We start from the raw sequence: 17,456 nt of genomic DNA, 5'->3' as shown, positions 1-17,456 counted from the left end.
TCTTTGAAAATGTAATAAGTTTTACGAGACGCGCTCAAGTGTCGAGTCAGACTAGAAATAAAAATGAATTTTGGAGAATTGATTTTTCAATTACCATCAACAGTGAAAAGAAACATAAGAAAGATTGAGAAAATTCGTGTTAGAATTATTAATCTTACTTTTTCGGTCATATTTAATAAAATATATATAATATATATATATATACAGTGGTACCTCGGTTTAAGAGTTTAATCCGTTCCTGGAGACAGCTCGTGTTCCGAAAACTCGTATTCCGAAGCTAATTTCCCCATAAGAAATAATGGGAAATGAATTAATCCGTTCCTGACTACCCCAAAAACCCCACTTCAAACTAAATTTTATACCTAATTCATCGAAATAAACCTACAAAACTATGTTCAAGTTATTACTTACCTTGCTGTTGGCGTATGGAAGATGGTGAGGAGGAGGGAGGAGAAGAGGTGTTACTGTTTGGAAGGGAAGTTCCCTTCCATTATAACATCAGGCAGTGAGGACTTCACTGGTGTGCACACTGGCACGTTTTGCCTGCATACCACTAAGACTTGCTTGTCTTACTAAGAATCTGTCTAAAGACACTTGTTTTTCCCTACATTTTAACACTTGTCTGTAGTAAGACATCACATTGTCATTTAAAAGGTCAATGCAACGGCCTGCTACAGCTTTATCTGGGCGAGTTCTTTCAACAAAACTTTGCAATTCTTCCCATACTTCACACATTTTCTTGGCGCTCAAGAGCATTACCACTTTTTGTGTTGAGGTCGCACAGCGGACTCACTCACGAGTTACGAGAAAAAATATTTCTATAAACTCTATATGTTATGAGATCGACTTTGGGATAAATTGAAAATGTCCGCCATGAAATTTCCGTTTTCTCTAATAGCCGCATAGCCTATTTGGGAGAACGGCGTATCATTGTACCATCGAGGTAAGACCATTGTATTGTTGACACGACAAGTGTAATCGACGTAGTTTTTTATTTGGTGCCGGTCTAATGCATCCTTGTGTGACATTTTATACTAATGTTCTTATAGAACATTCTATTGCGAACACACTGGTACAAAAGTAAAATACGTAAATCGAAAATTAATGTCAGGACAGTGAAAAGAGTATACACTTTTCAGTGTTGCCACTCGATCGCCCGAAACGCAGCACTATTTTCTTAGGTTAAACCTTACCACTGGCTTTCTTGGGACCCATGGCGAGATATATAATAACTTTTAAGGTCAAATGACCAAAAATCTAACAAAACACTGGAAATCCGGGTGAAGAATTTACGTGGGATAGTCACTGGGTGCGAGGCACAGGTAAACTGAGGGGTGAGAGGCGACGATCGCCGTACCACCACGCGCTAGGTCGGCCTGTACGCGTAATCAATAAACTCGCCTTCTAAGGTAACCCTCGCCTTCCGAGACACATTTTCCGAGGAAATCCTGCTCGTATTCCGAAAAACTCGTATACAGGGACACTCGTATTCCGAGGTACCACTGTATATATATATATATATATATATATATATATATATATATATATATATATATATATATATATATATATATATATATATATATATATATATATATATATATATGTCGTACCTAGTAGCCAGAACGCACTTCTTTGCCTACTATGCAAGGCCCGATTTGCCTAATAAGCCAAGTTTTCATGAATTAATTGTTTTTCGACTACCTAACCTGACCTAACCTAACTTTTTCGGCTACCTAACCTAACCCAACCTATAAAGATAGGTTAGGTTAGGTTAGGTAGGGTTGGTTAGGTTCGGTCATATATGTACGTTAATTTTAACTCCAATAAAAAAAAATTGACCTCATACATAATGAAATGGGTAGCTTTATCATTTCATAAGAAAAAAATTAGAGAAAATATATTAATTCAGAAAAACTTGGCTTATTAGGCAAATCAGGCCTTGCATAGTAGGCTGAGAAGTGCGTTCTGGCTACTAGGTACGACATATATATACATATATATGTCGTACCTAGTAGCCAGAACGCACTTCTTGGCCTACTATGCAAGGCCCGATTTGCCTAATAGGCCGAGTGATTTTCTTTATTTAAAAAAAAAAAAATTCCAATTAGTGATTCTGAATTGTTATTATTATATTATATTAAGAACATAAATTATTGACGTAGTTGTGTTAGTTTAGGTTAGGTTAAGATAGGTTAGGTTAGGTTAGGTTAGGTAGGGTTGGTTAGGTTAGGTAGGGTTGGTTAGGTTCAGTCATATATCTACGTTGGTTTTAACTCAAATTTAAAAAAAATACCTCATACAAAATGATATAGATAGCTTTATCATTTCATAAGAAAAAAATGAAAAATATATAAAATTCAGGAAAACTTGGCATATTAAGCAAATTGGGCCTTGCCTAGTAGGTAAGTACTGCATTCTGGCTACTAGGTACAACATTATATATATATATATATATTGTGACGATAATCTCTTTCAAGAGAGATTGAGCCTGCTCTTCCCTATATCATTACGTCGTACATACAAGATACTATTTAGAAGATACGTCCACCAGTATCGCCAAACGTTTTGCCCAGGAAGCAAATCGTACCCTGCACACCCCAACACCTGGCCACAGCCCGCCGTAACCAGCAAATTGCTCATCCTCTGCCTGCCTGTTGCTGATTGGCTGGTGTCTCGTCGCACCTGCACTCCGCCACCACCGCGAGTCGACGTCTGGGCAGCAGCACGCCAGACTCGTCAGAATATCTTTGTGCTCCATGAAGTTGACATCTCTCGCTGGTAGACTAAGCCTTGGCTTTCGTGTACTAAGGGAGGTGGCAGCTTGAAGCCAGTATTCCAGCACCCATTACATATTTTATTTTGCTATCACTGTAACTTACTTGTCTTAGAGTAACTTTTCATTGCCAGTATCATTCATGTTATTTTGTTTGTTGACCAGTGTCCTGCATTTTATGAGATTGCCTTTATTCATGTCTTGTTTTCTAGAGTAATTAAAATTTCATTGTTTATATACTTGTGTTTTGTGTGTCTTCCCATTACCTTACCACAGACAAAAGGACAAACTTTTCTCTTTTTTTTTTTGTGATGTGACGAGGCCCTGCCACCAGCTTTTGAAACAGCCGAACACCAACGCTTTACCGTCACATTACGTGGGGGCCTGTCCACGGAGCTTCACTCAGGTACTGGTGCCAAGTAGTAAATTTGTGGTAAGCGTATTTGGCTTTGGTAACGTAGCTTTTCACTATTTTTAATATTCAATTTTATTTTCATATGGTGCTGTGTGTATTGTGCATTCCGAGGGTAGCATATGGTGAAGGTGAGACAACTTTGGATTACGTGGTGACTGTAGGCCTCAGTCATTCTCTTAATTGGTCATCTCTCCCTCCGTGTTATTACTCGTGTTTACCATCTTTTGTCCCTAGGATATTTCTCATATTTTCGGCAGATCATCATATTGGTACCCTGGTACTGTGGTCTGTCTCCGGGTCAAGTGCACCTAATCTTCTGCAATCTGACAGTAGGAGGATAAAGAGGGCCATAGTTCCTCTCACACGAACTTTAGTTGCTGAATTGGGACCTCAGCAGCAGTTCTTGTCACCAGTTGACACCTCGCACCCCTACACGTCGGTCAGAGATGATGATATTTACATTGGTAGGGAATTAGCCTTCTTTTTCAGAGCACAAAAGTTCGCTAATTCTGTAAGTATCATATTAATTTCAGTGGGAAAAACTTGCTTATGTCCTATAGAGACTCGGCAAGGTATGCCTACATTCTTGGACTACCAATTTTACTTTTGAGGCAATTAACTGTTTCATTTGTTTTAGAAACTCAGTTTCGCTTGTTTAGTAGGATTTTCTTGCCCTTATCCTCTTACATGATTACCGGGTACAAGATTTCCTGCGACCTTGATTTATTAATCATTTATCATCTTGAAATTAACATTAATTGTTAAAGATTCCACAGGATAGGTACCAGTTGCCACGTTGTCCTGTTTCTGACATTCACCATATCACAACAGTATATTCGTTGTGCATTTATTTGCTAATTTCACCATGTTTCGTCTCCAAGCTTTCCGTGCAGATCCAGCAGGTGAAATAGGGACTTTAAGTCGTGCCAAGAGGACTGAATTACAAACTCTTGCACATGAGTATCAACTAGACGTTCCCTACCAAGCCAACAAAAATGAAATACATAACCTGTTACTGGATCATCTCTTAGAGAAAGGTAAGATAGACTCTGAAACTCACGAAACTTACTTTATTGCAGATAAAACTGATTTGGCAACGATGAAACTCAAACTAGAGCTGGCCAAGATCGAACGCGAGCAACAAAGAGAAGCCCTCGAGCAACAAAGGGAAGCAGCTGCCATACGAAAGGAAGAAAAAGAACGTGAAATCGCCCTCAAGGAACGTGAAGCTGCCTTGAGAAAAGAAGAACAAGAGCGCGAGATTGCAATACTCCGTGAGCGGGAACGAGTACAGCTTGAAACAAAACAACGCCAATTGGAGATGCAACACGAACATGACAAACAACAAGCAACTCTGGCTATGGAATGTCGTCAACGAGAATTCGCGTTGGAAACTTCACACCTCGCTCAACGCCAGCAAGCTACCGCCAATCTTCCCATCAGTTTCAATATATCACATGCAAGTAAGTTAATGCCACCATTTGTAGAGACAGAAGTTGATGTGTTTTTTACCACCTTTGAAACCCTTGCTAATCAACTTAGTTGGCCTGCTGACCAATGGGCAACCCTTCTCAGAGTACATCTTACAGGTAGAGCTGCAGTTACACTCAGTACTTTGGCATCTGAGAATGACTACCAGACTCTGAAACAAGCAGTGTTGGACGCCTACCTTCTCTCCACCGAAAGTTATCGAAGGAAATTCCGTGACCACCTGAAGGCAAGTACCACTACCTTTCTCGAGTTTGCTAATACCAAAAGGAGATATTTTATGAAATGGCTGGAAGCAGCACATGTCTCTACCCAACCCGTTCTCGCAAATTTAATAAGTCAATATTGACTTATTAAATATGTGCATAGGTGACATACTTAACATAATAGATACCCTTACAAAGATTCATAGAAAACACCGACCTTACCTAACCTTGTTAGTATCTTAAGATAAGCATCTTATTGCTTCGTAATTACAATTATTACCTAACCTATAATAGGTATAGGTTAAGTAATAATTGTAATTACGAAGCAATAAGATGCTTATCTTAAGATACTAACAAGGTTAGGTAAGGTCGGTGTTTTCTATGAATCTTTTTAAGGGTATCTATTATGTTTAGTATATCACCTATGCACGTAGTTAATAAGTCAATATTGACTTTACGAATTTGCGAGAACGGGTTGCTCTACCTTTGCAGAACTCGTCAACCTCATGCTAGTTGAAGAATTCTTGAGGCGTGTGCCGCCTCCTGTCCGTCTATATTTAGCAGATAAAGAAGAAATCGACTACCTAAAGTGTGCTAAGTCGGCTGACACTTACAGCCTCATCCAACGGCTGACACCAGAACCATCTTCCAGTAAGAAGTCGTGGTACAGTTACGAGAAAGTGAGTACCGATCAAGCTGGCTCGCAATTGTACTGTAAGTATTGTAGACTCTATGGACATACCATAGATAAATGTGGTAAGTCTCAATACAAAGGAAACACCGAATCACCTAAACCCAAACAGACTCCTCCTAAGTCCGGTAAGCCTGTGATGAATGTTGGTGTTCATGTTAATGATCTTTCTCTTTTCAGTAAACACCTGTATACTGGAACTGTCTCTACCAACGGTTCAAATCTGGAGGGACGTTTCAAACTGAAGATCTTGAGGGACACAGCGGCTCTTCAATCGATTATTTTGAAGTCGGCTGTGCCCAATATCGCCTACACCGGAGAAACTGTCTTCATCACTGACCTCACTGCTACCACTCCTTATCCTCTCGCCAGGGTCCACCTGGATTGTCCCTTCGTGACCGGAGAAGTCCAAGTCGCCATCAGGGAAAAGCCTTTTCCCATGCCTGGAGTGCAACTTCTCCTGGGCAACGACTTAGCAGAAGACCTGCAACCGACCAACCTGATCGTCATGGACAAACCCCAGGTGTGTACCTCTGTAATGGATAATCTCATCTTTGTGTATGTTCCAGCAAAGGTTCAAGAGAGTGATGAAGTTTCTCCTCCGGTTTTAGTGACCACCCATGCACAAGCTGCACGACCACAGCCAGCTGACTCTACTGCTACCGCTGTCCCTCAAGACACTCAGAAACTACCCCTGAATCTGACCAAGTTGGAGTTCCGTAAGTTACAGAGGGAAGATCTTACCTTGACACCATTATTTTTCCAGGCTGAGACTCAACCTGACAGTATTCCTGGGTTCTTCCTAGAGAACGAGTTGTTCTACCGCAGATATAGACCCAGTAAACTGAAGGAGGAGGACGATTGGGCCAACGTCGAACAACTAGTGATTCCTGCCAGCCTGCGGCCCACGGAGCACTCTCCCACTACGGATTTAACAAGACCTACCATGGAATCCGTCAAGACTACTACTGGCCAGGTATGGTAAATAGCGTCAAACAGTACGTCAAACAGTGTCATACATGTCAGATGGCAGGTAAACCGAACATCTCTATTCCCAGAGCACCACTGACTCCCATACAGGTGCCTGCGGAACCTTTCCACAGACTTATTATAGACTGTGTTGGTCCTTTACCTCGGACCAGTTCAGGTAACGCCTATATCTTAACCATCCTGTGTCCTACCACCAGATTCCCCATAGCAGTTCCAGTAAAGAACATTACGGCTGCTACGGTTGTGAAACACTTATTGAAGATCTTCACCCAGTATGGATTTCCAAGGGAGGTTCAGAGCAACTGTGGCACCAACTTCACCAGTGATCTCTTCAAGAGGACACTGGAAGAGTTCAACATCAAACAGGTATTGTCCAGCCCCTATCATCCTGCTTCACAGGGTTCTCTTGAGCGTAGTCATCAGACTATTAAAGCACTCCTGAAGAAGTTTTGTAATGAAAGCTCTAAGGATTGGGATAAGCAAATTGACCTAATAATGTGTATCTTTAGAAGTCTTCCCAATGAGTCCCTAGGAGTATCTCCTTATGAGATGCTCTACGGACGTAAGTGCTGTACTCCTCTCAAGGCTTTCAACGACTCTACGTGATGCCACCTTCAGTGAGCATCAGAATGTGCCCCAGTTTCTTCAAAACCTACAACACATTCTAGAGAGGGTCCACAGTTTTGCCCAAGATAATCTATTGAAAGCACAGGAGAGGATGAAGACTCATTACGACCAGACCAGCAAAGTAAGGAAATTTAAACCGGGAGACTTCGTACTTGCTTATTTCCCTATCCCAGATTCTCCTTTACAAAACAGGTTTTCAGGACCCTACCGCATCAAGGAGTGCAGAAACAACCACAACTACGTTCTAGAGACTCCAGATAGGCGGCGGAAGACCCAGTTGTGCCACGTCAACCTCCTGAAGCTATATAACGGTACTCCTCCCACTGTCATGATTAACTACTCTTCCTTTAAAGAGCCATACATCCACAGTGAGACCTTCCCTGCTTCTCCTCCCGAAAGCACTGACAAGGAGTCAGCGCTTTCTAATTCGGAAATCCTAACTGATCTTCCCAATTATTTTCAGGACAATCATAGTGCACCTCTCGTCAAGATCTTCAAAGAACATCAAGAGTTGTTCCGAGATGATTTCCAAGAGTGTAATGTTACCCAGCACGACATCCAACTGCTCCCTGACACCCGGCCGATTCGACAACCCTTCTACCGAATCAGCCCTAGCAAGAAGGAAGTCATGCGTGCTGAGAGAGCTGTCAACCGCGTCATCCAGGGCTTGGATAACACCTACGCCTATTTGGATGATATCGTCGTAGCATCCAACACCTGGAGCGAACATCTGCTCCAGCTGCAACGACTGTTCGCCAAGCTCCTGACAGCCGGCCTCACCATCAACCTGGGCAAGTCCACCTTCGCCAAAGGTAAAGTGCGTTATCTGGGTCATGTAATTGGGAGTGGCAGCCTAGCTCCGTTAGACACACACTCAAGCCATCCAGCATTATCCACAGCCTACCACCAGGAAGCAGCTCCTGCGCTTCCTTGGTCTTGCCTCCTACTACCGTAGGTTTGTGAGAAATTTTAGTACAGTAGCCACACCATTAATCATTTTAACCAGTCCCAAGCAACGGTATAATTGGACCATGCAGCAAACCGTTGCTTTTGAACAACTCAAATTCCTCCTCTGTTCTAATCCCATTCTCGCCTCGCCAGATATCACCAAGCCTTTCGTCCTTCATGTCGACGCCAGTGGTACCGGCATCGGTGGTGTCCTGATGCAGCAACGAGGCGAGGAGGTTCTACCTGTCAGCTACTACAGCTACAAGTTGAAACCCCACCAGAGGAACTACAGCACTATTGAAAAGGAGCTACTCTCCATCGTCCTGAATCTCCAGCACTTTGCTCCATACCTACAAGGTGCCAGGTCTACCACCATCTTCTCAGACCACAATCCTCTCCGCTACTTACATCAAGCCCAATTCCATAACCAGCGTCTTCTACGATGGGCTTTATATCTGCAAGATTTCAACCTGGAGATCCGCTATATCAAGGGTTCTGATAACATCATAACCGACGCCCTCTCCAGAGTCTATGAAGTAGAAGCAACTCCAACTATCACTCCACCACATGAAGACGTAACTTCTTCCAGAACCGCAGGCTTCGGGGGAGAGTTGTGACGATAATCTCTTTCAAGAGATTGAGCCTGCTCTTCCCTACATCATTACGTCGTACATACAAGATACTATATAGAAGATACGTCCACCAGTATCGCCAAACGTTTTGCCCAGGAAGCAAATCGTACCCTGCACACCCCAACACCTGGCCACAGCCCACCGTAACCAGCAAACTGCTCATCCTCTGCCTGCCTGTTGCTGATTGGCCGGTGTCTCGTCGCACCTGCACTCCGCCACCACCGCGAGTCGACGTCTGGGCAGCAGCACGCCAGACTCGTCAGAATATCTTTGTGCTCCATGAAGTTGACATCTCTCGCTAGTAGACTAAGCCTTGGCTTTCGTGTACTAAGGGAGGTGGCAGCTTGAAGCCAGTATTCCAGCACCCATTACATATTTTATTTTGCTATCACTGTAACTTACTTGTCTTAGAGTAACTTTTCATTGCCAGTATTATTCATGTTATTTTGTTTGTTGACCAGTGTCCTGCATTTTATGAGATAGCCTTTATTCATGTCTTGTTTTCTAGAGTAATTAAAATTTCATTGTTTATATACTTGTGTTTTGTGTGTCTTCCCATTACCTTACCACAGACAAAAGGACAAACTTTTCTCTTTTTTTTTATGATGTGACGAGGCCCTGCCCCCAGCTTTTGAAACAGCCGAACACCAACGCTTTACCGTCACAATATATATATATATATATATATATATATATATATATATATATATATATATATATATATATATATATATATATATATATATATATATGAGAGGTACCATCAGCAAGGGGCAGACCCACCCACCAGGCAGGAAAACAAAAACAAAAGAAAACCCCAGCAAGAGGACAACGTACCCAGGCGAAACAGAGCTGGCCGCTATGTTAAGGTGAAAACTAGCTGCACAGTACCTCGTGCAGCTAGTGACGAATCTACCTCCTGCCAAAAGGCAGAGTCGCAATCATTGCCCAAAAGAGAGGGCAATCACCGAGCAGCAAAAGACCCCACAGAGGTAGCAACAAGTGACTTGTGGAAGATGACCCCCAAGCCTCAAGGGCAGTAGTTACAGGGCACCTAGGGAATGTAACCCTAGGCACATGCAGCCCGAAGTCTTGTTTAATTACTCCTGGCTCGCACACCACCACAGTAAAGGACCAAAGCTCAAGGCACAGTACTGAAAGATTCAGAGCCCAAGTCGCACGACCGCCAGGAATCAAATCAGCCCCAGAACTGACAGTGAGGATAGCTGGCACAGGGGGTCTGGGGCTCCCCTTTTCCCCACCTGGGGAGGGGACTGCACAGACAACGGCGCAGTGATGGTTGTGACGTCGTGCTCATTTGCTCCTTTTTCGTTTGGGGGAGTTCTGTTCAACAGTTCGGCTTTCAGTAGCAATATTTTAACCAGATAAGAGTTTGTTTTGGGGTACCTACCTTTCTGGGTGCCCAACCCAGATGATGGCAGACATAGAATGCTTCCAACCACAAGGAGGGGTACCTATGGGCCATTGCTCTTCTTCTTCTTGCCTCTGAGGGGGGGGGGGGGCCAGGTTCTGGCTCGTGGTTCCAGGTAGGCCTAAGAACCCCATTTGCTTGACTGATGCCAGGGTTTAATACATTCATATCAGCCCAGATAGCTCGGAGGAGGTGAAGGGGGCTCCCTCCAGAAAGTTTCCTATATATAAAGTCTACTCTCAACTTGATGTGTCTCCATGTAAAAGTGTTTATATAGAGGCTATACTAAACTCAGTTTGGTGAGAACAATGTGACCTTCGGCAGCATACCTTCACTGAGGTGTGGACAGTCTTGACATCTGGGAAGAGTTCCTGGCACTTCTGGAGCCAATCTTTTATCTTCATGCTGCACTCATCAGCTGTGTCTTTGGTTATGTCAACCTCCTGTCGGGTGTTGACTGTGTCGAGGCTCCCCAACATGGCCTGCAGCTGAGTCTTCCTGTCCTCTCCTTGTGTTGTCATATCCACCACACTGGTATCCTCCAGTTCCAAGAGCTTCATTGCAGACTTGTTCTGCTCAACAAGAGCATAGAGCCTGTCCTGGAACTGGAGGTGCTGAGACTTCCAGTCCTCCAGCTGCCCCTGGTACTCACCCAGTTGGGAGAGTACCTCTTCACAGCTAGTAATGAGGCTGCTGATGATGCTCTTCTGCTCCTGCACCAGGAAACTTAACTTCTTTTTTGCTGGTACAGGTTTCTCTTGTGTTAGCTGGATATCTTTGAGTTTCCTAACAAATGCCTCCATACCATAGCTAATTGGGAACTGAGTAGCAGCTGTGGCAGCATGCTGGGCATGGCAGCTGGGGCAGGTGAGCTGACCATTCTCGATAGCATTATCAATACACGGGGAGCAGAATGTGTTGCCGCACGGCAGTGTACGAGGCCGTAGTTGATTGTCATCATAATCGTTAAAACACACTGAACATTCCTCTGGCTTGTTATCCTGTGGAAAAGAATATTTGGTTAAGCTAGATGTATTTACAACAAAAATATTACAGTACTTTATTTACTAATACAAATTACATAATATTTATATACATTCTTTGTATTAGCTATTCTAGAGCAGTATTAATATTACTGACAGATTAACATATCCACAGCATGGCCAATATTTTTTATAAACATATCCCGGAGTATGGGATAATATTTTTGGGTAACATATTGCAGCAGCAGCGCTGCTTGTATGCCGTACCCGAGAGTATAGACTAACAAAACCCGTCCTTACTTTCTTATGAATAATGGAAGGAAACATATGTATCATATGTGATAACTGGGGAAGGATCAAGTATTCTTAGTCTAAGTTGGACAATAAGTGCATTGTGGGTTAAATCTGAGTTTCATTGAACAACTCCGGATTTTTTTACACTTATTAACCCTTTAACTGCGCGGCCTATATATATGACATTCCCCCCCCCCCCCCAATGCGCAGGAAATAAATTCTCTTGATTTTTTTTTTTTTTAAGTGTCAAAAACCCTTCCCTCAGTATGGGTATGTCAAAAAAAATTTGAACTTGTACTTACTTTGGCTGCTATGGGGTCCATAAGTTGGCTTGTGACGTCATCATTCCCCGTGCGCCCATGCAGTAAGCTCCCAGGAGCCAGTAGGGCACGCAAGTTGCCACGAATATATTTTTTGTTAATTTTTTGCGCACAGTTCCAAATACATTTTATTTCTTTTTACGTGCTAATCCTATGTATAATGAACACGTACACTATATTATGGCAGTAAAACATCCGTACTTTCCGAGAATACTGTTACGTATAGGACACTCGTGTACACATAAGTTGCACATATTTACCATGTATCATGCTAATTTATGTATATATACAATCTATTTACAGACTATACACTGTCACACACTATATACATTCACCATCAACACACTCAGAACATCGCGAGTGTGAGCAGCCACACCCAGACGGGCCCTTCCTCACTCCAACATCTTACTCGCCAACATTCCTCCTCCCACCATACTGTTATTGTTTTTCTTACACTAGTTACACATGTTATATATACCTATCTATATGTTTTATTTACCAGAACTATGCAAGTAAGCCAGCATTGTGTACAAACAGTACAGTGGCCACCATACATTGCATGAGAAATCACACAGCAGACAGCAGACGACACTACGATTACGACATCACCTCCCTCACCAAAATAGCTCCTCTCAACATACTCCTGATGCTGTTATTACACTATACACACACACTGTATGTACCCATGTACATGTGTGTTCCCCATTGCGAACCACGAAGCTAGTGTGGTGAGCAAAACAAGAGTTACTGCCACACAGTGAGGGTACCTCAATTCTCTCCCTCCCTCCGTCACCAAAATTCCTCTTTCCACAATACTACGCACAACGCTAATTATAACCACAATCCTGGTCATTAATTCCTGTAAATGAATAATTGACCACAAGTTTATTTTGAAAAAGAACCTAAAAAGTCATTTGAAGATTCCTAGATGGACGCAATAATGCTGTGGTGCTAGCGCTGTGAACATCGTGAACAGCATTGAATCACTGATATTTGAACATTGTACCCAGTCATTATCACACTCAGGCTCTTCTATAATACTATCATGGCTAAATAATACAAGTTATATATATATTTTGACATTATTAGGCGATGCTGTGGTCACAGGATGAACAGCAGTGCTGTGCGCTCATGCTGCGAGCACCAGCCTTGGTTGCTCACACACTACTGAGGCTCCCACACCCGGGAATGTGAACCATGATTTTTTTTTAAAGATGGCGTCTATTTACAAGAGCCCTGAGGAAGCTTATGTGAACCCCATGTAGCCGCGGGAGTTTTGAATGGAACGTGAAAAATACAAATACCCGGAGGCGCGTTGCGCACCCGAAGCCTGGGCCTGCAGGCGTGTTGTGCAGTTAAAGGGATAACTATAGGAACACACGATTACATTACAGGATTGTTGAGATTGAGTGATACTCTTCACCAACATAAACATGATGGATGAATTGACTACTGGTCCAACACAAATCTGGGCTTAAGTCGTTATTTTACTCTACACTTTCTTAGTAATATACACATGTAGCATGGATTTTTACAATATAAGATCTTTACACTTAACCACTTTACTGACAGGGACCAAAGTTGTTGGAATTTAAACCACGTGTTACAGTACTACTTAACCACCGTGCTGCGCCGAGTTTATTGTGAAATTCCCCCAGTGCGCATGAAATAAAGTGTTCCCAAAAATTCTTTTTTCTTCGTAAAATGATAAATTCCCTTCCCTGAACATGTCTATGTAAAAATAAATACCAAATTTCGCTTACTTTGGCTGTGGGGACGTGTACAAGGTGCATCAAGGCCTGGTCCATCGTGCATGAATTGTCCAGACACGGTCACACAGGCCATTCAAGCACCGGGTGTTGCCTCAAATACATTTTCAATTATTTGTTTTATGTATTTCCAATGCGGTTTTATTTGTTTTTTTATCGTACATGATGCATATTTGTGTCCTTTACAATATGTATACAGTAGAACGTTCATAATGTTCCATAGAACTGTGATACAGTAATGTGTCCACAATAAATGTTTATTGTCGCACTATTACTTATTAAAAATTCACTAAAATTACAATATGTTCAGTTTCACACACTATTTACACAGTAACACAGTGTATTACACACTCAGTACTTCGGAAGTGAGTAATAATTGCGACCGGTTGGGGAGCCCGTGGGCCGAGCGGACAGCACGCTGGACTTGTGATCCTGTGGTCCCGGGTTCGATCCTGGGCGCCGGTGAGAAACAATGGGCAGAGTTCCTTTCACCCTATGCCCCTGTTACCTAGCAGTAAAATAGGTACCTGGGTGTTAGTCAGCTGTCACAGGCTGCTTCCTGGGGGTGGAGGCCTGGTCGAGGACCGGGCCGTGGGGACACTAAATCCCCAAAATCATCTCAAGATAACCTCAAGATGGTACATAGCGCAACTTCGCTCTCAGTGCACCAGGTACAGATAAATTTTAGCTTCCTGTTTCTTCATTCTGTGTGCTTGCAAATAATACACTCATGTACACCCTTGGCTTTAGTACTTGTAGGTTGTATGTAGCCAAGCTTGTAAAGCATAAGGTAGCATTGAAAAGATTATAGGAAAAGATCAATTTGTAAGGTAGTCTTGAAAAGATAGCTTTGTATGGTCCCACACAGGAAGAGATTCAGCTTGCCTCAAAGAGTGTCTGTCAGTCAGGAAGAGATTCAGGTATTCTTGAAAATATGTACAGAATACACCACCATGAAATCCGCTAAGAATGTTCATCTATGCTACTTGTATCAGATGCATCATCACTGAACGCATTAAACGATTCATCTATGTATCATCTAAATAAATTGTAGATAGTATAGGATTGGAAGGGGTGACGCTCAGAGCTACAACTGGATATGCTCGCTGTATCGTCCTCATAGGTGCTGTATCACTTGCATCCGACCTTTGTGTTTGGTCCTTATTGCGCCTAGCTTCACCAATATTATGATCTTTATCTTCTTCAAACAATAAGGTTTGAATTTCACCGACAGAGCGTTATCTTTCAACACCATGTTGGACAGGTGTTTAGGGAGCCAGAGGCGCGTGCGCCACCCATGGTTGCTCATTCAGTACTATCCCAGCCAGCAGCCCTAGGGCATTCTGGGATTTTTTCCAAGATGGCTGCCTCTTACTGGAGGTCCTAAGAGTCCATTTCGTACACAACCAACCTCGTACACATTTAGAATTGGTACCGAAAAATCAAAGAGAGTTTTCTCGGTTGGCGCAGTTTCCCGCCAACCGAGAATACTTGGTTGGCGCAGTTAAGTGGTTAAAGTGGGTGAATGAGCCCAAAATAACACAAGACACACAGGGTTCTACAAATACACACTCCTAAAATTCCTATCCCTAAACTAACAAAGAAAAGAGCACTGGTACAGTTAATGCACTTATCGTTACTGCAGAAGACCACCCAAGCATCGCACTGACATCTACTGGACACTGGAGTAGTCGCCGCCTGAGTGGACAACTTGCTGCCGCACTCCACTATGTGTGCACTCGCTTGATTCCAATAATGTTTCACACAAAAGTCATATCCCAAAATTGGTCATTTGTATGTCTTATAGAATTCCAGACTGTTTCCAACATCTAACACTGCTGTTTCAATATATATATTTTCAACCAGTGAATGTCTTAAATAAGTGTTTCCTATACTATTCCATTGCTTTGGGGAGGATATATATAATTATTAATAATAATAATTTTCCTTTCAAAGTCACTGTGCTCCACATGTGCAGAATTGACTATTGTACTGGCAGAAATTATAAATTCAAAAGTTAAACATAATGAGGTAAACACACTTCACACAGGTCCCTACATTACAGAGCTAATATTTCTGACAGAAAACATCTAGGTGCAATATTAATATTTTTGACAGACTAACATATTCCAAAGCAGAGCTAATATTTCTGACGGATTAACATATCCCTCTCACTGAAAGATATGGTGCATGAATATCTCTTTAGGAAATAAATCCCCAAGATAATGTTAGTATGCATCATCTTGTATCACCACAAAACTATGTTAGAACCAATTATCTTCTAGCTGAAAATCCACAGTTGTCTCTCCTAGCACACACAAAGTATTGTCACGAACCACTGTCAATCTACTGTTGTAAGGTATCAGCCTGACATCTAATCCTAACACACTCCAATAAAGATGGACACAGAAGCATCGGTGTCCACAAAGGCAGTATGTATTGTGCCCTTTAACCCCTTAACTGCACGGTCTCCAAATATGACACCCCCTGTGCGCAGGAAATAAAATCTCTGGAAAAAATTATTTTCTGTTTTTAAAATGTCAAAAACCCTTCCCTGAGTATGGGTATAATAACAGACGGTTGAAATTGCACATACTTTGCCTGCTATGGGATTTGTAAGTTCGTGTGTGATGTCATCATTCCCTGGTTGCCCGTGATGTACACCCCAGGGGCCAGTAGGGCGCCCGGGGCAGGATGTGCGAGTTGCCGTGAATATTCTTTTTTCATTTTCTGTGCACAATTCCAAATACATTTTATATGCTTTTACGTGCCAATCCTATGTATAATGAACACGTACACTACATTATGGCAGTAGAACATCCGTACTGTGCGAAGACACTGTGTTATGTGCATGACACTCGTGTACACATATGTTGCACATACAGTACAACCTCGATTCAACGTACTCTATGGGACCAACCCCAGTTCGTTGGATTCGTTGCAAGAGGTGACCTTCAGGAGGCGTTTGTGTCAGTGCCTTTTTTTTTGTTGTACACAATAAAAATGCATTATCATATTACATACTGTACCTATATATTACTTCTCTACTAAAAAATACTGTAATTCATAAATTTACCTTATTATTGGAGTTATGTCCATCTTGAAGTTTTGTGAAGTTGTGAATGCTCTACAGTAAATACGTGCTGTAGTGCATTATGCCGTTAGCACTGTGTTGATTAAAAGTAGTTCTGCTGTATGTTGAGTACTACAATACAGTTTATGAAAACTATTGTACACTAAAATTACTGCAACATTAATTTTAACACTGTGTACACACTTAAATTTAACACATGTTCTAACTGTTCACGCCGCACACGATGTTCTTAGATGTTTGCATCAGCTTTGCTGGTGCTTGCTGCTGCTGTGGGTTCAGCTGCTTCTGAGCTGGTGCTGGCTGCTGTTGTACCAGTGCTGGATACAACTGTGCTCGTGCTGGGTACGGCTGTTTTCGTGCTGGGTACGGATGTTCTTGTGCTGGGTTCGGCTGTTCTCGTGCTGGGTACGGCTGTTCTCATGCTGGGTTCAGCTGTTCTTGTGCTTGGTACGGCTGTTCTCGTACTTGGTACGGCTGTTCTCTTGCTAGGTACGGCTGTTCTCGTGCTGGGTACGGTTGTTCTCGTGTTGGGTAAGGCTGTTCTCGTGCTGGGTTCGGCTGTTCTCGTGCTGGGTTCGGCTGTTCTCGTGCTTAGTACTGCTGTTCCCGTGCTTGGTACGCCTGTTCTCGTGCATGGTACGGCTGTTCTCTTGCTGGGTACAGCTGTTCTCGTGCTGGGTACGGCTGTTCTCGTGCTTGGTACGGCTGTTCTCGTACTTGGTACGGCTGTTCTCTTGCTAGGTACGGCTGTTCTCGTGCTGGGTACAGCTGTTCTCGTGTTGGGTAAGGCT

The 17,456-nt window shown here is 42.7% G+C and overlaps 1 protein-coding gene across 1 annotated transcript in view; it reads right to left on the bottom strand.

Moving 5' to 3' along the window:
• The window catches only part of LOC123750801 (tripartite motif-containing protein 59-like), a 178,388-nt gene that overhangs the window by 33,360 nt on the left and 127,572 nt on the right, over positions 1–17,456 (bottom strand). Inside the window, exon 3 of the mRNA XM_069333025.1 lies at positions 10,535–11,206. Within this exon, the coding sequence (XP_069189126.1) occupies positions 10,535–11,206 (672 nt within the window). The remainder of the gene's footprint in view (positions 1–10,534; positions 11,207–17,456) is intronic.

The sequence above is a fragment of the Procambarus clarkii genome, chromosome 1 (assembly GCF_040958095.1).
Source record: "Procambarus clarkii isolate CNS0578487 chromosome 1, FALCON_Pclarkii_2.0, whole genome shotgun sequence".
In the NCBI taxonomy this organism is placed as follows: Eukaryota; Metazoa; Arthropoda; class Malacostraca; order Decapoda; family Cambaridae; genus Procambarus; species Procambarus clarkii.
The sequence above is the reverse complement of the archived record's forward strand: the minus strand, read 5'-3'. Positions and strand labels throughout refer to the sequence as shown.